Source organism: Microtus oregoni, unplaced genomic scaffold (assembly GCF_018167655.1).
Source record: "Microtus oregoni isolate MIOR12 unplaced genomic scaffold, Mior012 000010F_ref0000083, whole genome shotgun sequence".
In the NCBI taxonomy this organism is placed as follows: Eukaryota; Metazoa; Chordata; class Mammalia; order Rodentia; family Cricetidae; genus Microtus; species Microtus oregoni.
The window spans coordinates 43567301-43588419 of NW_024543069.1; the positions used below are offsets into that span (position 1 = coordinate 43567301).

At 44.7% G+C, this 21119-nt stretch overlaps 1 protein-coding gene and 1 pseudogene across 1 annotated transcript in view; both read left to right on the top strand.

The window, feature by feature from the left end:
* The first annotated feature begins 848 nt into the window (after positions 1-848).
* LOC121452776 lies at positions 849-1250 on the top strand (annotated as a pseudogene).
* A 1186-nt stretch (positions 1251-2436) lies between these two features.
* The window catches only part of Prkci (protein kinase C iota), a 57668-nt gene continuing 38985 nt past the window's right edge, over positions 2437-21119 (top strand). Inside the window, exon 1 of the mRNA XM_041659120.1 lies at positions 2437-2767. Coding sequence (XP_041515054.1) covers positions 2667-2767 — 101 coding nt within the window. The 5' untranslated portion in view covers positions 2437-2666. The remainder of the gene's footprint in view (positions 2768-21119) is intronic.

Genomic DNA, 21119 nt, shown 5'->3' on the forward strand with positions numbered 1-21119 from the left:
ATAGCCTGGAGTTTGTGAGGATCCTACCCAGATCAGTCGCCCTGCCTAGCCAAGATCACCCTGACTCTGGGCAATAGCAGGATAGCCAAGATGAGTCCTAGTGCTAGACCAGAATTGACAGTATTCAGAAACCCTGAACCTTACCGATGACTCATTGCAATGAATATTTGCAGGTAAATTTGTTTGGCCAAAAAAATATACTGTGTGACACACTGCAGTTTGCAAAGCCACTTCCATAAACAAATATGTGATGGAGAGGAGGGAAAGAAGGGGAAATGGAGTGCACATGCGAGGTGGAAAGAGGTGGAACTAGAGACGCAATGGCAGTGAGGGCTGTGGGAAAAGGCCGAGGTAGACCGGAGAGCACATTGTTGCCAAGTAGGACACTCAGGGTGGGCAGCAGCCTGGAGCTCATTGGGCACCATTACCCTGGCTCTGAGCAACGACAGGATGTCTAAGATGTAGAATGGTTCATTTTCTGGATTGGGCCTCCTCCAAAGATGTCCATGGTTCATGCTGCCCCCGGAGGACATGTTGGTATCTGTGGTTCGAGCGACAGTGGGGGCACATGCTGTGGTGTCCATGGTCCATATGGCCTTCTTATGTGTCCTAGGACTCACTGTGTAGCTGTGTAGCTGAGGATGGTCTTGAACTATTGATTAGTTTCCTCCACTCACAGGTGCTAGAATTGCAGATGTGTGCCACCATATCCAGCTTCATTTCCTTGTTTTAAAAGTTACTACAGATGTGAGTTTGGGGAGCGCCCAAGTTGGCCTTTTCTGCCCACTCACGCTGCACCGTGCTTTCTGAGCTGCTAGCTAACGCCCTGTCACCAACCACCCACTGTCATGATCATCTACCAGGACCTCATCAGCCGTGATGAGCCGTTCTCTGACACCTACAAGATGTGGCAAAGCACAGACAAGGAGTGACTGGAGGTGGCGGACCAGACGGTCAGTAGAACAGAGGGTAGCGTCTGTGACTCACTCATTGACGGAAATGCTTCTGCCAAAGAGGAGGGCGAAGGCGCTGAAGCACAGTAGTCACCCGTGTTGATGTCATGAACCATCGCTTAGAAGAAACAGCTCTACCAAAGAGGCGACAAAAATCACAGCAAAGATTACATGAAATCACTCAAAGGAACTGCAGAACCGATTGAGCACATCCTTGCTGATTTCAGTAACCACCATTTTTTTATTGGTGAAAACATGCGTCCAGATGGCATGGTTGCCCTCCTGGAGGGCGTGTGAAGATGATGTGACTGTATTCAAGATTTTCTTGCCCAGCCATGGGGGCACGTGCCTTTTATCTCAGAACTCGGGAGGTGGAGGCAAATGATCTCTGTGAGGTCGAGGCCAGCCTGGTCCATAGAGCGAGTTCCAGGACAGGCTCCAAAGCTACAGAGAAACCCTCTTTCGATTAAAAAAAAATGTTCTGAGTAGGTTGTTAAATCTTATTCCTCCTAAGAAAAACATATAGGCATCCTCCTGAATATTAACCTTCAGCAGGCGATGAAAGGAGACAGAGACATTGGAGCACCGGACATAAATCTCAAGGTCCAAATCAGGAGCAGAAGGAGAGAGAGCACGAGCAAGGAACTCAGGACCGCAAGGGGTGCACCCACACATTGAGACAATGGGGATGTTCTATCGGGAACTCACCAAGGCCAGCTGGCCTGGGTCTGAAAAAGCATGGGATAAAACCAGACTCTCTGAACATAGCGGACAATGAGGACTACTGAGAACTCAAGAACAATGGCAATGGGTTTTTGATCCTACTGCAGCACTGGCTTTGTGGGAGCCTAGGCAGTTTGGATGCTCACCTTACTAGACCTGGATGGAGGTGGGGGTTCCTTGGACTTCCCACAGGACAGGGAACCCTGATTACTTTTCGGGCTGAGGAGGGGGGGACTTAATTGAGGGAGGGGGAGGGAAATGGAAGGCGATGGCGGGGAAGAGACAGAAATCTTTAATAAATAAATAAATTATGCGAAGAAGCCATGTTTCCAGTGCCCTCAGATACTCAGGCTGTTTTTAGAACTTCCATGCCTACAATCTCGGCAAGCACGAGATACAGAAAAAACGCGGCTCCCTATATTTAAGAAACAAGTCCCAGAATCCCACCGGGACTCCAAATCCCAGAAATCCACGCAGCAAATCATCCAGGAAGCATAGCCGACTAGCCGCGGACGCGACCAAGTACAAGAATGGGGGGGGATCAACCCTGAGCGTGTGTGCCCTATAGGTTTTTCCATAGGGATATTTCCGTTTAAAAGCTTCATTTTAGAATTTATAGTGGAATTCCAAGCGCTCTCCATTTGAGAGCGTCTGGCGGTAGGCCGGCGGATCCCGTTCCCTCCCCCGTGAGGATGAGCGCGCCGGGCTCTGCAGCTCCGGCGCCCGCCCTGCCGCGGAATGCGGCCTCGGGAGCGAGCGTGGTGGGAGGAGCCGCGGCGGGAGGCGTGTTGTGCAGCGCGGCGGGAGGAGCGTCGGGGTGCGGGCTGTGGTGGCGAGGCGGCCCTTCGCTCAGCGCCGCGGGCTAGGCGGGCAGGTCGGCCAGGCGAGCGGCCACGGCTTCCCGACAGGCTCGGGCGGCCAAGTCCCTCGCGGCGTCCGGCACTGCCCCGGCCCCCTCGGCCTCCGGCGGCGAGGCGGGGGAGTGAGGAGATGCCGACCCAGAGGGACAGCAGCACCATGTCCCACACAGTTGCGGGCGGCGGCGGCGGGGACCATTCCCACCAGGTCCGGGTGAAAGCCTACTACCGCGGGTGAGTGGCCGCGCGGGGCGTGGGCGGCCTCGGCCCGGGTTGGCGGCAAGGGTGTTAGCGATGGGGCTCGAGCGATCCCGGGGGCGGCGAGGGGCGCGGTTGGTGGCACCCGGGACCAATGAGTGTAGGTCGCCAAGGAGTCGGCGGCGGAGAAGAGTAGGTGCAACCGGAGGGGAGAACAAATCAGCTGACCGGGAGATTTGCAACTGTCGGGACTGGGTGGATTGAGGATTTCGAGGGAACCTTCTGTTCACCGGCTGCTGTCGTTTCGGAAGCCTGAACTGCTCCAGTTAGCTGGCTCTTCCCATTACCGACAGGCCTGAAGCCTCCGATTTTTGAAATCAGATTTGTATCTTCGCAGTGGGAGAGTTCCTGAAGTGAATCTGGACTACGGTCATCCAGCCAGTATAGGAGATAAACTTAGTACTGAAGTCGATGCTTTTTTAAAGGATGTGCACCGGCTCCTTAGATAAGGTCAGAATTAAGTGGGAAATGTGCTGGTCCACATTTCGGAAGCGCTGAGTTAGGGCGAGGTATCGAAAGGCGAGAAGACAGAGCTTTAAATCCTGTGAGCGTTACTCACTTGATTACCAAACGTTCAAACTAACGTGGCTGCCAGAAGTAATCCAGTTCTGAGATCACTGTGTCAAATAATTTTCTAGCGTGTCTTGTAAAGCTCTTCCCTTCCTTGAGATCATTTCGGAGCACTGGGGAGGTGAAAGGTTAGCGTGAACATGGAGACTGGAGAGTAGGGATTCACAGAAAGCCCAACTGCTTGTCTAGGCAGAACTAAATTGCTTTTGCAAATTTCAAGTACCACATGGTTCGAAGTGCGCGCCTGTACATTCCTGAGGGTCAGTGAGGATAGCAGACCTTCTGGTCGCTCTCTCTTCATTTCAAAGAGAACTAGAGCTCCACATGCCTTCCTGCTTCCTTGAAAGGCCTTAGGCTTGTTATCATTCAGCCTCGGTAAGGTCGACTGACTTCAGGACTAATTTGTAGGACTTACAGTAGACATTGTTGTTTTTCTTAAAGCATGGGTAACAGAGCTTTTGACTTTAAAACAATCCCCCCCCATAACTTTTTCTCTACATTTTCTTTGAATTTTTTGAGAAGTTGGTAGTTTCCATAATAACCGCTTTAGCCGTTTTGGTTCATGGTCACCATGAACAAACTTTGCAAGATTGAAAGAACCACAGCCCCCGCTTCCAAGAACAAACCCTACAACTTTCTGATAATTTGAGAGATATTTTACTTTAGAACACTGGTTCTCATCCTTCCTAATGCTGTGGCCCTTTAATACAGTTCTTCATGTGGTGATCCCCAACCATACAGTTATATTCATTGCTCCTTCGCAACTTTAATTTTTCTATTGTTATGCATTGTAATGTAAACATCTGTGTTTTCTGATGGTCTCATATAACCCCTGTGAAAGGGTCCTGTAGCCTTCAAAGGGGTTGTGACTCACAGGTTTAAAGTGTGTTCTATTTTCAAAGTTGGCAGCCCATGGCTCTTAGGTGTAGAGGGTGAAATGCAGTGGATTTTAAAGGAATTGTCTGATTATTGATAGGGTAACAAACTAGAGTCAGTATGACTCCATGCTCATAATAGGAAAGCACACGTTGTGTACAGGTGCAGAATAAAGCGTGGCTTTCCGTCTCTGTCTCCACGGCTCTACTGTTGATGGTTAATTTGTGGTTCTTCTGAAGGTTGCATATATTGTTCTAAAAGTTGCATTTATGGGTCTGGAGAGCTGGCTCAGCCACTAAGAGCACTTGCTGTTCTTCCAGAGGACCTAAATTAGGTTTGAAGTGCCTTTTTGTTTATTTATTTATTTATTTTTATTTTTTTTTTGGTTTTTTTGTTTTGTTTTGTTTTTTTGTTTTTTTTTTGGTTTTTCGAGACAGGGTTTCTCTGTGGCTTTGGAGCCTGTCCTGGAACTAGCTCTGTAGACCAGGCTGGCCTAGAACTCACAGAGATCCGCCTGCCTCTGCCTCCCGAGTGCTGGGATTAAAAGCGTGCGCCACCATCGCCCGGCTCTGTTTATTTATTTTTTAAATAATTTATTTAATTCTATGTACATTGGTGTGACAGTGTCAGATCCTCTGAAGCTGGAGTTAGAGACATTTGTGAGCTGCCATGTGAGTGCTGGGAATTGAACCCCGATCCTCTGGAATGGTAGCCAGCGCTCTTAAACGCTGAGCCATTTCTCCAGCTCCGGGTGTGAAGTATCTTTATCAGGTGGCTCTCAGTTTTTTGTAACTGTAGTTCCATTGGACCTACTACCCTGTTCTGGCCACTGTGGCACCCCCATACACGTGACACACTTGTACATAAACAGAAATAAATTGCCAGAAAGTTGTATTTATATTTTTGAAGTATCATCTCTAGATAGCATTTGTTGATTACTTCCACTGAAAGATGAAAATTATAGTGTATGTAATTCTTATACTGTATACATCCTGTCTCCTGTGTATCTCAGATTTCGGTTGTTTAGCTATTGTTTTTAGTTTTCTACTTACTATACTTAGCCACAGTGACTCAGTGAAAGAGGAAGGGATTAATGCTTTTTCATTTTCCCCGTATTTTTAATAGTTTGACAAGTGCAAATAGGTATATCATGTAAATAATGTCCAGTATTTCTTTGGAAAGAAATCAGTGTGTTGAACTCTTGAAGTACAGGTATTCTGTAGGGGTTTTCTTATTTATTGCTCCAATTATTTAAAAAAGAAAACACGAAAGTATGCATATATGATTTTTCTGTTTAAAATTTCTTGAAGACATTCTAACTAATATCTTTTAAAATTTAAGAAGTTTTACTGAGGAAAGACACAAATAACTACATGCCATTAGTGCTTCATAGTCAACAGAAACGCCCTCCAAGCCTCCTAAGGACAACCTCAGTGCTCTAAACTGTACCATTTTCTGTTCTCTGAGTCAGCCATTAAGATTATATGTTTATTAACAATAATCTAAACTGGTGATTATTATTCCAGCCAGCTGCTTATTAACGTTGATGAGACAAAGATGAATCACTAGCAAGGATAGTTAATAAATAAGTTGATAACAATCCCATACATGATTAGAAAGTGGACTCCCCTTCCCTTATATTGGGAAATAAAGGAGGCCTTGCATTTGAAAAATGTTTTTTGGGCTGGGATACACTACCCGGTTGGTGCAGTGCTTTCCTAGTATGCCTGAGGCCATAGGGTGCATCCCCAGCTGCATAAACCTGCTGTGTGGGACATTGGAACCCCACCGCTTAAGAGGTAGATGTGGGAGGATCAGAAGAGTGAGGTTGTCCTTGCTGCATACTGCATTTGGGACCAGACTGGGTTACACGGGATTTTGTCTCAGCAACAAAAACTACCCCCGAAGAAAATTGTCTTTTCATTAGCTTTTTCGAAAGGCCGTATTCCTCCTAACAGGGCTACTTCCCAGTGAAGGCTGAACCTTCGAATGTGTTCAGCGGGTGAATAACCCTCTCCTTTCAAGTGTGCATGTAGTGTGCTTAGTCTGTTAAACTTGATTTTGACGGAAAGTGTTTCCTTTTAGAAGAAGCATGCAATTTGAGTTTTTTCAGTTTTTAAAGTAGATTTTTCTAGTTTTTAAAAGCACTGACAGTCTGGTTTGACTGGAGATCAACTAAGAGTGCCTGTCTCGTGGTCTGTACCCCTTTTTCCCCAACATGGAAACTCTTGCCGGTGGCCCTTTTCAGTTGTTAGGTAGTGCTGTTGGAGGAAGAGAAACAGGTTTTTTTGGTTAGTGATAGACTGCCATTGTGTGCTGATTCTTATGTAAAGGTACTTGTGGGAGAGAATTTAACCAGGTAACGACTGTGCTGCTCATTGTTTACACTGTATGTGTACAGGACTCACAGAAAGCCGTGGTTGTTGTTTTTGAGCCGTTGTTCCTTCAGCGCACACCAGCTGTTTTTGGCAGTGCGGGGGATCACACCCGCTCTTGCAGCCGCCCTCCTGCCGAGTTATGTCCATAGCTCCAGATTGACTCTGCACATTTGGAATGTAGAGCTGTTTGCATTTTTTTCCCCTTACAGTGAACAAGCCCCGTCAGGTCTTGTTTTTAAGAGTATTGCAAAATTATTTTAGCTGTGTACTTTTGGGCATTGAAGCTGAGGATGTAGTTAAGCTGGTGGATTTCTTGCCCAGTGTGCACAAAGACCTGGGTTTGATCCAAGCACTACATTAAACCAAGTGTGGGCCGGGCGGTGGTGGCGCAGCCTTTAATCCCAGCACTCAGGAGGCAGAGGCAGGCGGATCTCTGTGAGTTCTAGGCCAGCCTGGTCTACAAGAGCTAGTCCCAGGACAGGCTGCAAAACCACAGAGAAACCATCTCGAAAAAAAAAACAAAACAAAAAAAACAAACAAACAAAAAAACCCAAGTGTGGTTGTGCCTGCCTGTAATCCTGGTATTTAGGAGATAGAAGCAGGAGACTTGGGAAAGACTTGTCAAGTTCATCCTTGGCTACATAGTCATAGTTTGGACCATATAAGATCCTGTCTCAAAAAACGAAAGAGGTGAGAATGGTAGAGTGGGAGCCAGATCCATGGGGCAGCTGACCCATACTTGGCCAAAAAGAGAAGAACCCACAGAAATCCCGAGTTTGGTGACACTGAGATGAGTGGCTTGTTGGTGCTGGGGAGCTGGGGGAATTAGCGAGGCCCGAGAAGCACGCGCACACTGAAGGGCTGAAGAAGAAACAGAAGGGAAGCAACTGTTTAGAAAATTCTCCCCAGAGGGAGACATACATTCCTCCTTCCCTTCTCCTCCCCTTCTTGATAGTCTGGGCAGTTGGCTGGCCTAGAACTCACCGCTAACCCAGGCTGGCCTTGAACTCTCCATCCTCCAGGCTGTGACACCTGAGTGCTGGGATTACAAGGTGATTGGTAACACATTTTCCTGTGTGGTCTCTCTCCTTCTTTCCCTCCCTCTCTCCCTTCCCTTGGTTTCTATCTGTTCTTACACAGGGTCCCCATTTGGCATATAGCTTACTCTTTAGGAGAGGGTGACTGAGCTTCTGGTTTTCCTGCATCTCTTTTGAGATGGAAAAGCAGGTGTGTGCCACCACACCCCGCTTTTATGACAAGCTGGTGCTCTAACCCAGGCGCTCATGCATACCATGCAACCATTTCACCAAACTTAGCCGGTTTTCCAACCTATTTTTCCTTCTAATTTGTTGATGGGGCATTGACATTTTATTAGTAAAGTTGCCAGGCATCTCTCAGTTTTTCATTTATCTGTAGATTTTTCATTTTGTGTAATTAAATCTTTTTCCTCCTTTATATGTGCCTTCCTGGTTTGTTGCCTTAAGTAGATGCCTTTCTCATTTACAGGTGGCCTACAGTTTTGCTTGTGCAGGTTTTAAGCAGTCACCTTCTCAGTACTTTATTTTGGGGTATACTCATCAGTAGTTTTCTTTTTTTTTTAAAATATTTATTTATTATGTATACAGTATTCTGTCTGTGTGTATGTCTGCAGGCCAGAAGAAGGCACCAGACCTCATTACAGGTGGTTGTGAGCCACCATGTGGTTGCCGGGAATTGAACTCAGGACCTTTGGAAGAGCAGGCAATGCTCTTAACCACTGAGCCATCTCTCCAGCCCCTCATCAGTAGTTTTCTGATACAACTTATGTTTTAAAATTCTACTAGCGTTTTTTTAAGAGGTCTTTCTTTCACTGCTGGTTTGGAGTAAGTGTTACTGCATTTCTCACAATGTGCACAGATAACTGTCTATTCTCCGCCGCTGATTTGGGGAGAGATCTGTTTAGTACATAAGACAACTTGATTATTACAGGATATAGTTTGATTGCGTTGGTAAGTCTTATTTATTTAATCTTCTATTACCAGGGTTTTGGTTTTGGTTGAATATTGTGTATTTTACTAAGAAGTTCTTTCTTTCACAAATGAGAGCTTTGTTTCCTCTTATTTTGCATTGCTGTGACCAAAATAATCTGACGGAAGTACCTTAAGGAAGACGTTGTTTAGCGCATGGTCTCAAAGGGTCAGTCTTGGCCCCATGCACTCAAGTATGACATCAGGGTGGCAGATGCTCGAGGCAGAGGGCACTGCTGACTTTACAGTGGACCGAGAAGCAGAGAGCAAGACTGGAGGTGATGAACTGTCACACAGGCCTCGCTGTGTAACCTACTTCTTGACGGGGCCTCACCTTCAGTGTTTCCAGCAAAATAGTGCTTGCATGTGTGTACTAAGCATTCAGACAGTGAGCCTGTGAGGGACATTGCACGCTTATTGTATCCTTTTTAAATTTTATTATTTTAATTGGAGTCTTGCTGTGTTGCCTTGACTGGTGTAGCATTTCCAGCCTTGAGTAATTCTCTTGCCTCAACTTCCCTAGCACCTGGAATTGCAGGGTGTGACACTGTGCTCATAGATGGTTCACTTTTGAGTTTTGGAGGAGCACACACTGATATCCCTGTCAAGCAGTACCACTCCTAATGACAGCACATTTAAATATGTGAGCCCATGGGGGTCAGTTCTATTTAAACCACTACATCCATCGACAGAGCAGTTGGCCGTTGCTTTTTTTTAAAATTAATTTATTGCTGTTTTGTTTCCTTTGTTTTTTTGAAACAAGGTTTCTCTTTGTAGCCCTGTCTGTCCTGGAACTCACTCTGAAGACAGGCTGGCTTTGAACTCACAGAGATCCACCCACCTTCCTCTGCCTTTTGGATGCTGGGTAATTTATTTTTATTTTATGTGTGGTAGTGTTTTGCCTAGATGAGCCCATGGAGGTCAGAAGAGGTTGTCAGATCCCCTGGAACTGGAGTTTGGGTTGGTTGTGAGACGCCTTGGGGATACTGATGAGGACCTCTGGAAGATCAACAAGTGTTCTTCACCTCTGAGCCAGGCTGCTTGTTTTCGTGATGGTGGCCATGCTAACTGGGATGTCTGAGATCTCAAAATAGTTTTCATTTCCTGATGGCTAAGCATGCTGTACACTTTCCGTGAACTTATTGGTCATTTTGATTTCTTCTGAGAACTGTCCTTTCAGTTCATTAGCCCTTTTATTGATGGGGTGATTTTCTTGAAGTTTATTTTATGTTGTTTCTTACATACTCTAGATATTACTCTCCTGGGCCCAATGTGTTGTCAGCAAACAGCAAAGCTGTTTTTCCCCCATTCCGTGGGCTGTTTTTACTCTGGTGATTGTTTCCTTTGCTAAAGAGGTCTTTAATTTCATGTGTCCCTGCCTGTCATTCTTGGGATTATTCCTGTGTTACTGGTATCTGATTCAGAAAGTCCTTGCATTTCCTATATTTTGAAGTCCTTTTCTGTAGCATTTTCAGAGTTTCAAGTCCGCTATTAAGGCATTTCATTCATTTTGAATTAATTTAAAAATGGTTACATTTATTTTTTGTTTGTGCAGCACACGGGGGGCACACATGCTGTATAGTGGATGTGTGGAGGTCAGCAGACAACTTTTAGGAGTTGGTTCTCTTTACCATGTGGGTTCTGAGGATCGAATTCAGGCCCTTAGGCTTTGCAGCAAGCACTTTTACTTACTGAACCGTCTCACTGGCCCCCATTTTCAATTGATTTTTATGCAGAATTACAGATAGGGATTTTACTTTAGTTTTCTACTATGTACTATATATTACTGTATACTAAATGTAAAAATCTAATTTTCTTAGCACCATTTTTAAAATTTTATTTTATTTTATTTTATTTTTTTTTTAGTTTTTCGAGACAGGGTTTCTCTGTAGCTTTGGAGCCTGTCCTGGCACTAGCTCTTGTAGACCAGGCTGGCCTCGAACTCACAGAGATCCGCCTGCCTCTGCCTCCCGAGTGCTGGGATTAAAGGCGTAAAATTTTATTTTTAAATTAAACTATAGTTACATCGTTACCCCCTTTCTTTACTCCCTCCAACCACTACTATTTTCAACTCTTGCTCCTTCTCAAATCCATGATCTATTTTCTTTGTTACTGTTGCACACACACATACTCATATGCACACATGCATGTACAGATATGTGTGTATATAAATGCATAAACATATAAATAGAACGTGCTGGATCTGTTTAGTGTTATTTATATAAATATGGTTTCAGGACTGACTGCTTTGTTTTGGATGACCAATTAGGGGCTCATCCTTGGGAAAACTTAATTTCTCCTCTCTCAGCCGTCCTTAATTGCCTGCAGTTCTTTGTCTGGGGTGAGTTCAGGTAAGATATCACTCTTCCACGTGAGCATGTCTGTTGTGGTGTCCTTCTTTAGGACTTGTTTGGTCAGCCATATTATCTGAGGTATAACGGGTTTAGCATCCCTGTCATGTCTAGGAAGCAGTTTCACAGCAGTTCCTGGTCCTCTGGACCTTAGAATCTTTCCATCTCCTCTTCTGTGGTGTTCTTCAGCCTTAGACCCAGAACCATTTGTTAAAGAGGCTATCCTTTTTCTAATGTGTGCTTTTGACGCTTTGGTCAAGAATTAGGTGGCAATTGTTGTATGAACTTGTCTTTATTGTGTTCGCTGATCTGCCTGTCTGTTTTTGTTACCATGACTCTAGTATATAATTTAGAGATCGGGCACTTTGATACCTCTGTCGTCACTCTTTTTTTTTTTTATAGTTACATGTCTTTGTGCTTCTAATACCATTTTTTTTTCTTTTTTTTCTGTCGTCACTCTTTCTGCTTAGGAATTTTGTGTTCCCATATGAATTTCAGGATTGTTATTTCTAGTTGTGTGAAGAAATGTTACTGGAATTTGATGGGAATTCTACTGAATCTGGAGGTTATTTTTGGTAAATAGCCAGTCATCTTCTCTTTAATTCTGCCAGCCCATGAATGGAAGGCCTTTCCATTGTTCTCACGCCATCTCCAGTGCCTTAGTCTTTGCTGGAGAAATCTTTCACTTCCTTGGTTAAAATTATTTTTAGGATTATTTATTTATATATTTATTTAGAAACTACTATGAGTGGGATTTCTTTTTTTCCCCAACTTATTTCTGCTCAAGTTCACTGGTATGTAGAAAAACTACTGACTTTTTTTTTTAAATCCTACTACTTATAGTAGAAGCACTACAATGGATATGATTTTGACTTTCTGCTTTCCTGTTTGTGTCAGTTTTTTTTTTCTTATGGCTCTAGCTTAAAGATTGAATATTACTGAGTAGGAGCAGTGAGAATGGGCAGATTTGTCATGTTCTTAATTTTAGAGAGAATGCTCTCAGTTTTCCCCTTTAGTGGTTTGTCATCTGCAGCCCTCTTTTATTTATTTGTGTGCATGGGTAAACGTATGTGTGTGAGGGTGTGCTCACCTGTGCGTGTGCACGTGGAGCTGACAGCATCAAGGATCTTCACTGGCTGTTCCCCATCTCAAGTAAAGGGTCTTACTGAACCTGGAGCTTGCCATGCTGGCAAGGCTGGTTTATCAGCAAACCCTTAGATCCTCCTATCTCCCAGGCCCATGGTGAGGGGCAGGAACAGCTTTTCCAAGTGTGGGGTGAGGGTTGGGGGAGGGGCAGCAACTCTCCCAGCTTTATCATGTCAGGGTAATTGGGGTCCATTATCCCAGGGCCTGCAAGGGACAGGGTCAGCTCTCCCTGGGCCAATGAGGGGTGGGGCCAACTCAGCAAGGCCCTTATATTTTAACTCATGGTCCAACACTTGGTTCAACCCTGGATCACATGCGCTCCTGTGGGAACAATGGGCAGTGGTGTATCGTGGCACCCCGGGCCATGGACATTGGTATAGACCCTAGCTGTGGTAAGATAGTCCTCAGCAACTTTTGAGCCCAGATGTCACTATGGCACAGGCCCCTCAGATCGGCAAGGTGGCCCCAGGTGACAACCCAGACCTCGTGCATCTGCATGGCCTTCATTGGTACCAGGAGCTATGGATATTAGCACAGACCCTGGCACAGTAGGGCCACAGACCCACTGTAGCCCAGGCCCGGGCATGGATGCCACCATGGCCCCAGGTGATAGTATAGTTTATTCCGATCTGTGTGATCCCTGTGGCAACATGACCCTCAGGTCCCAATATGGCCTCTGGTATCCTGGGCATGTGTGCGGCCTTCGGTGATAGCAGGAGCTGCTGGCATCGAAATAAACCCTGGCTGTGATAGGGCCATGGAGCCAGACATGGCCCCTGGTTGCAGTTTGGTCCCAGTTGGCACCCTGGCCATGGGTGGCAGTGTAGTCCACTCAGATGTCCCTTGGTGGCAGATCAGAGCCCAGGCATCTGTGTGGCCATGGGACCCAGGCCATGGATATCAACACAGACCTGGCTGTGATAGGGCCATGGACCCAGACATGGTCCTCAGCAGTAGCCCAAGTCCAGATGGTACCCCGACTGCAGGGTGGCCCTCAGACACCAGCATGGCCCCAGGAGGGGTCCCAGATACTGGGCTCCCACCCAGTCCTCAGTGGCTATTAACATAGAACATCCTGCCGTAGGGCCACATGTTCTGATTTTAATGAGTATTCATGGCTACTGACTGCCTTGGGTTTCCTGGATGTCCTAGAAAGTGCTTTCGTTTTCATTTGACTCTAGAATTTTTTTTCCCCCCAGAGAGGGTTTCGCTGAAGCTTTGGAGCCTGTTCTGGAACTAGCTCTTATAGATGTAGATCAGACTGGCCTCGAACTCACAGAGGTCCGCCCACCTCTGCCTCCCGAGTGCTGGGATTAAAGGCCACCACCGCCTGGCAATTCTAGGAATTTTTAAACATCACCTAGATTTCCTCAGTATTTCACTGGTCGTATAAGAGTATATTGTTCAGTCTACAAGTAATTGAGTGGTTTCTGTAGTTTCTCTTGCTACTGACTTCTGCTTTCTTCCATTATGATGTGAAAAGATAAATACTTTTGCCTTTTCTAAGACCTGCTGTGGTCTAGATTGTGGTCCGTGTTAGGGAAGGTGCACAGACTGCTGAGAATGTTTCTTTTCTTTTGGACAGGCTACTCTGTAAATCTGTGAAGAACGTTTGTTCTGAAGTCTAGTTTAACTGAAGTTTATTATTGATTTGTATTTTGGATGAACTCTCTAAAGATGAGGTTCAGTAAGTCACCGTCTGTTACTGTATCAAGACTTGTGGGACCTTTTATGCCCAATAGTGGTTTTTTTGTTTTTTTGGGGGGGAGGGCGGATTTGGTGCATATGTGCTTACAGTTTTTACATATTCTTATGTATTCATTTAGTTATTTTAATAGAATTCCAGGTATCCCAGGGTGACCTGGAAACCTGTTGTGACTGAAGGTGACCTTGACTCTGATCCGCCTGCCTCTACCTCCCCAGCACTAGGGTTACAGGCTCGCACACCTGCCTTGGTTTATGTGGTGTTAGGTACCAAATCTAGGGCTTTAAAAACTATGCTTTAAAGTTTTATGTGCATGAGTGCTCTGCCTGTGTTGTGTGTATGTACATACCACGTGTGTGCCTGTCATCCAAGGGGAGACCAGAAAGGTGTCGAGTCCTGTGAATCTGTGAGTCCCTGGTAGGGGTGCTGAGAAAGAGCAGCACCGCTCTTAGGGTGGAGTCCTCTCTCCACTCAAGGCTTGGTGCGCGCTGATCAGCTGCATACCCAGGCTTGCTTCATCCTTTTGATGATTATTCCTTTTACTCATAGGTAGTGCCCTTGTTTCTCTTTAATTTTGAAGTCTACTTTCTCTGGTTTCAGAATCGTTGCACCCACTTGCTCTCAACTTTCATTTGCTTGTTTTAGGTCTTTGACTCGGCCTGTGGGCTCCAGCATCTTTCTCAGTCGACGAAACCTGCATTCAGAGTGGAGCTGTGCCTTAGCAGAGCTGCCTGCTGCCTGCACCTTTTAGCTTGTCAGCCAGCATCCAGCTTCCAGCTCTCCACAGCTGAGTCCTGGGTTGTGGCAGGTTAAATCCAGGCTCTCTGACTGTGGTTGTTCCCATTCTCTGGTCTAGGTGCCCAGGGTAACTCATTATCAGTCAGCAAATTCCCTCTTGAGATGGCATCTCTTTGCTCTCTTAATCACGTAGACTGCACTGTAGAGTGAGAAGGTGGCTTTTCTCTCGGTGACTGTCCACACACCTGTGCAGACGAACCTGCGCTGGTCTTGAGGCAGGGCTTTCTGCAGGAGCCTCTGTGCCGTCCTGCTGCAGTGGCTCTCCTCCATACTCTCCTGCTTGCTGTTGCGCCCTTCCGAGGGGAGGAGCCTCTTCCCTCACTGCTGGAACAGTCCTCTTGACTCAGTATGGAGGCAGCTTCTAGTCTTTTTCTTTAATTTTTTATTTTTAAATTTTATTTATTTATTTATGGATGAGACAGTGTTTCTTTGTAGCTTTGGAGCCTGTCCTGGAACTAGCTCTTATAGACAAGGCTGGCCTCAAACTCACAGAGATCCTCCTGCCTCTGCCTCCCAAGTGCTGGGATTAAAGATGTGTGCCACCACTGCCTGGCAATAGTCTTTTTTTTTAACTTATTTATTATGATTTTGTGTGTATGAGTGTTTTGGCTGCATGTATTATGTAAGTACACCACATGTGTGCCTTGAACCCACAGAGGTCAGAAGAGGGCATTATCAGATCCCCTGGAGCTAGAGTTATGGTTAGCTGTAAGCCTCCAAATGGGTGGGTGCTAGGAACTGATCTGGGTCTTCTGCGAGAGCACCGAGTGCTTATAACTATTGAGCTATCTTGCCACCGCTCTATATTATTTTTTTTATAATCTCTGTTTGGTGGTTTTGTGTGTGTGTGTGTGTGTGTGTGTGTGTGTGTGTGTGTGTGTATGGACATGTGCTACAGTAACTTGTGTCCTGTGTGGACAACATTGGATATCAGAATTAACTTTAAACCTCATTGGTGACAGGTGCCCCTCCCCCCCATGTGTGTTTGTGTGTAGCTGTGCTGGAGTTCACTATGTAAACTAGGCTGGTTTGAATTCACAAGATCCACCTGCCTCTGCTTCCCGAGTGCTGGGATTAAAGGTGTGTGCATCACTGTGCCTAGAGAGACAGGATCTCTCGATCACTTCTGTGTACACTGGTTCAAAGGCGATTTCCATCTCTCGTCCCGTCCTGCTATAGGAGCACTGAGATTAAAGATATTTGTTAGCATGACCTGCTTTAGGTGGGTCTGAGGATTTGAACTTGGGTCTTATCTGAGTCATCTCCTTTAGTCTGTTGTCTTCATTGAAAGGCATTGGTGGCTTCTTGAATAATAGTGTGAGATTACAAGACTCTTCTCTGCCTCTAAACCCTTTGTTCAGTGGTTCTGGCATCTGTGGGCAGTCCTGCCCAGACAATTGCTGTAAGTTAAATAAAGTTCAAATAAGACATTTTTTTAGATAATCCATGCATTTCAGAAGAAAAGTTTATATTTAAATAGCAGAACTCAGTGTTGCGTCTTCTTGACTTTGCTTTTAAAATCAGCCTTGAGGAGGTTTTACATTTTATATTTGAGAAAATAGGATCATTGGATTCCTAAACAGTTGTCTTCTGGAGATAACTAACAAAATAATGATGCCCCCCTTTTTTTTCCTTTAAAAAATAAGTAAAACTACCTAAATTTGCCACTTAGGGACTCTGCGGTAAAACACCAATCTGTTGATCATCCATTAAGTGATTTATGCTGACAACAGAGTAAAACCAGAAAAATCGTGTGTGTGTATTGTGCTTTCCCTCTTCTGAAGGCCGTGTGTATATCCTCAGCTCATGTTTCCTTTGTTATTGTAACCGGGATCTGTTCATTGTGGAGTGTTGTGAACAAGGTGCTTTCCCAAGGAAAAAAGTGTTTGCACAAACGCTCCCTAAATGCTTTAGCTCCTGGAACTTAAGGAATGGTAGTTAATAAACCACCCTACACTTAGTCTCTTAAGGAAATATGTGCTTTGGCTTTTCAAATATTTCACAGATATTTCCCCAGGTGTCATAAACCCTAGATATAATCCTCTGACTTGGGAGGCTAAGGCAGGAGATTTAAAGAATTCAAAGCCAGCCTGGGTTATATAGGAAGACTTTTCAAAGCCAAAAAAATAAGTTTTATTTTTAAGGTTCTGCTTTTTTTCCACTCATGAAAACTCTAGAGCTGTGTGTGTGCTTGACTTGTTTGTTTTAAGGTACATGATGTTCTCAGGGATTGTGGTGTATAATATGGATAGGTTTTTATGTCTGAAGAATAGCCATTGTATGTTATATAACACTTATCCATTCATCTTGGTGGACGCTTGTGTTCCTCCCGCCTCTTGGTTGTCGTGAACAATGCCCCTGTGAATATGGGAGTGCAGATAGGTGTTGAGGCTGTCGTGGAAGGTGTTGCTTCCTGGATTTCTTTTTTAGTCAGTTTGTCATTTGTTTATAGGAAGCTATTGATTTATGTGTGTTAATTTTGTATCCTGCTTATTAGCTGTAAAGAGTTATTGGTGGAGATTTTAGGGTAATACACTGTTATGGTCTGAATATTTGTGCCTACTCCCCAAATTCATATGTTGAAATTGACTCAAAAGATAAAATGTGGGGGATGCATTGCCTCTGGTGAATGGGATTAGTACCTTTGTGAAGTGACCCTAGACTAGCCCTTTTTAAGGCCACAACTAGAAGTTTCAAATCTTTGGAACAGAAATTGGGGCTGAGCAGGCAGTAAACCTACAGTACCTTCATCTTGGACTTCTGTCTCCAGGATGGACAGATGGACATAAATTCATTCCTGTTGTGTGTGAGCTATCTCGTGTGTAGAATTTATTAAATCAGACTGAAAGAACCAAGATATACATTGTCTGGCTTCTGTTGTGGAAAGCCATAGTTCAGAGTTTGAGAATGGGTGGGGTTTATTCAGGAGTAACAGTTAGAGAGGAGAAGAGAAGAGAAGAGAAGAGGCTCTGTGAATCTGTTTGTTCTTCTGTAACAATATTATAGACAGCATAGTCTACAAACAGATTTGGTGTCTATTCAAAGGTCTGATTTCTTTAGTCAGCATGGCTGTTTCACTCTGTTCTCCAACCAAGGCAACGACCCTCAATATTAGTGGAAGGGCCAGAGCGCAGAAAAGGGCCCACGAAACCCTGCATAACTTAATCACTGCTCCTGGAGGCCCACTTCTCTCTTTTTCTGTTCATTCTTTTTTTTTCTTCTTGTTTTATTTTTTATTTTTGACAAGATAAGGTCTCACTATGTAACTCTGGCTTGCTTAGAATTTACTATATAGACCAGGCTGGCCTTAAACTCAAAGAAATTCACCTGCCTCTACTTAGTGAGATTAAAAGCATGCATCACCATGCCCAGCATGGCCCCTCTTCCTCCTACCACCACAGTGATTAATAAATAGAGATTAAGTTACACCATGAGTTTTGGAGGGGACACACAGTCAAGCCAGAGCACAGGCTTAGGTAGAAAAACAATCAAGCTGCCCTGAAGTTGAAACTGAAGTGTCAGCATTCCAGACCCTTACAGGATGAGCAGGCGCATCTAAAGCCTTTATATTCCCTACGGTTGTTGGAGAATGGGGTGCATCTGTGTCTGCAGGCAAGGAGTCAGATGTTGAAGGGGCTGATAATGGAAGGTGTAATGGTGGCAGCAGAAATCATCTCCAGTACTGACTGGGGGGTAGGGGTGCTGGATGCTGAGGGGAACAGCTCGGAGCACAGCATCAGTTACAGGATTTTTTAGATTAAGATTTGAAAATGAGTTCTTTTGCTACTGCCATATACTGTCGTGACTCTGTGATTTTTGTCTTTCAAAATCTGTCAGGTGGGCCTTAATGTTTAGATTGATAATTACAAAGTTTGAATAAGATATGGTTGCTTAAACATATTGTGTGTATTGTTGGATGTGGTGGCCCACACCTTTAATCCTAGCACTCAGGAGGCAGAGTATTTTATGGAGCAAGTTCCAGGACAGCCAGGGCCACTTTGTGAGACCCTATCAGAAAGAAACAAGACGAAGTGTTTTGTGAATGTTTATAATAAAAAAAAAATGTATTCCATTGTCAAAAGTGTATTTGATGGAAAAATGATTTTCTATAGAAACTTTTATCATTTCCTACATTACTACAGTACATTCAAGATACTTGAGCTTAGGAGTATGAAGCCAGGTGGTGGTGGCGCACACCTTTAAACCCAGCACTCGGGTAGGGTTCTGAGTAAACTAGTGTCTATTGTAGTTATGTGTATTGGGAATGTATGATCAAGTTGAAAAAAGAAGTTAGAGCAAGGTCTAGAGTCAAATGTGGCCGTTGTAACACAGAAGATGTGTGTAGAGATAATGGGCAAAGCATAGAGTATGAACTAAGTTCCAAAGGTGTGGGAGGAAGGGAGGAGGAAGAGGCCAGATGAATATCGCCGAGAACGTCTTGTGTCACAATGTAGAGAGCAGGAGACTTTGGAACACTCAGTTCCAAAATGGGATGTCTTTATCAAATTCCTCCCTTCAAGGACCAGACGAAGTGGGTGAATCCAAGGAAGTTGTGTCTTCCAGACACAGCAGGACTGACAGAGGCACACAAAATCTTAGCACTGAGGAGGGGAAGTGGATGCAAAGTCCCGCCCCAATTAAGAAGCTATTTACAGCTAATAACTTTTGGGAAAGGGAAAATTAGTTTTCTCCAGTGGAGCATTGCCATGGGGCCTGTCAGCCACACTCCAGGGCAGGCCCCATCCCCTGGAGTAGCTGGCCAAGCAAGATGGACTCTGTGATAGGTGTTTGCGGGCTTTTTGTTTTGATATTTCATCTTAATAGTTTTTTATTTTGTTTTGTTTTGATTTTATTTTTGTTTTTTTTTATTGTTGTTTTGGAGAGAAAAAAATGTAAAGTTAGGTGGGGAGGATGTGGGAGGTGTTAGGGAAGGGGGTTTATTTTGTATATGAAAAATCATCTATTTTTCTTTGCTTGAAAATGGATTTTTTTCATACAGTATAGTTTGATTATGGTTTCCACTCTCCCCAGTTCTTCCCCAGTTCCTATCCAGATCCATACCCTTTCTGTCTTTCTTTAGAAAATAGACACCTAGCCATGTGGTTGTGGCACACACTTTTAATCCCAGCACTTATGAGGCAGAGGCAGGTGAATCTCTGAGTTCGAGGCCAGTCTGATCTACAGAGCAAGTTCCAGAACAGGCTCCAAAGCTACACAGAGAGACTCTGTCTTAAAAAAACGAAAAAGAAAAAAAAAGAAAGAAAAAGAGAAAAAGACAGACATCTTAAAAGTAGATAATAATAAAATATAGTAAGATAAATAAAAAATCAAATATGGTAAAATAAATATGAAAAAGAGCCAAAGAAAATGCTGAAGAAATGCATAGATGCAGACACACACATGTTGGAAGACACAGGGATCCCATAAAACCCCAAACCAGAAGCCATAATATGTACACAAAGGACCTCGACTTGTTAGTCTAGTGCTCACTATCTATTGCTGTGGGGTCTACCCTTAAGAGTAGTTTCCCAGTGAGACTCCCCTGGAGAAAATTCATTTTTGGTTTGCAAGTGGCAATCAGAGCTTGCTTCTAGGTTAGGGGTGGGGGCAGTGTGTCCACTTCGTTCAGCTCTAGGACCCCATCTGGTGTAGACCTGTGCATGCTGCCCCAGTCTCTGAGTTCCTGTGTGTGCCAGCCCTGTTGTGCCTAGAATGCCTTGGTATCTTGATGCCTCCATTTCCTCAGTTCCCTGAGTCCTGAGGGGAGGGACTCTGTAGTAAATGGAGCTGTGGGCTGTCCTGCCGCCCAGCTAGCTTATACCCCGAAATAACACACAAATTGTATTCATTTAAACACTGCCTGGCCCATTAGCTCTAGTTTCTTATTGGCTAACTTTCACATCTTGATTCAACCCATTTCTAATAATTTGCATGTCACCACGAGGCCGTGTCTTACCAGGAAAGATTCAGCCTGTCTGACCTGGCGGCTGGCTCCATGGCGGCTCTCTATCTCTGCCTTCTTCCTCCCAGAATTCTGTTCTGTCTACTCCACCCACCTAAGTGCTGCCCTATCAAAAGGCCAAGGCAGTTTCTTTATTTGACCAATGAAAGCAGCGCATAGAAAGAAGACCCTCCTACACCAGGATTTGATGGAGACATCCCCTTTATGGATTAGTGTTCCAAGGTCTGCGACTTTCTGGCTAATGTCTGGCTGTGGGTCTCTGTATTTGTTCCCATTGCTGCAGGAGGAAGCTTCTCTGATGCTGGCAGGTCCTGAGAGGTCTCTCGATTTCCTGGTCTGCCTTGCTCTCTGCTTCCTTCTCTAGCTAACTGTAGCTGTCACTTCTTTAGGCAGATAGCTAGTGGCTGCTGTGTTAATAGTTACAAAAGATCCTTTGTGTTCTGTATTTCTGTTGCCCACTGGTCACAGCTCCTCTTTATTGTCATTTCCTTTTCTTTACTGTCTGAGTTAAAGTTCCTGGAAAGAACAGTACCTTC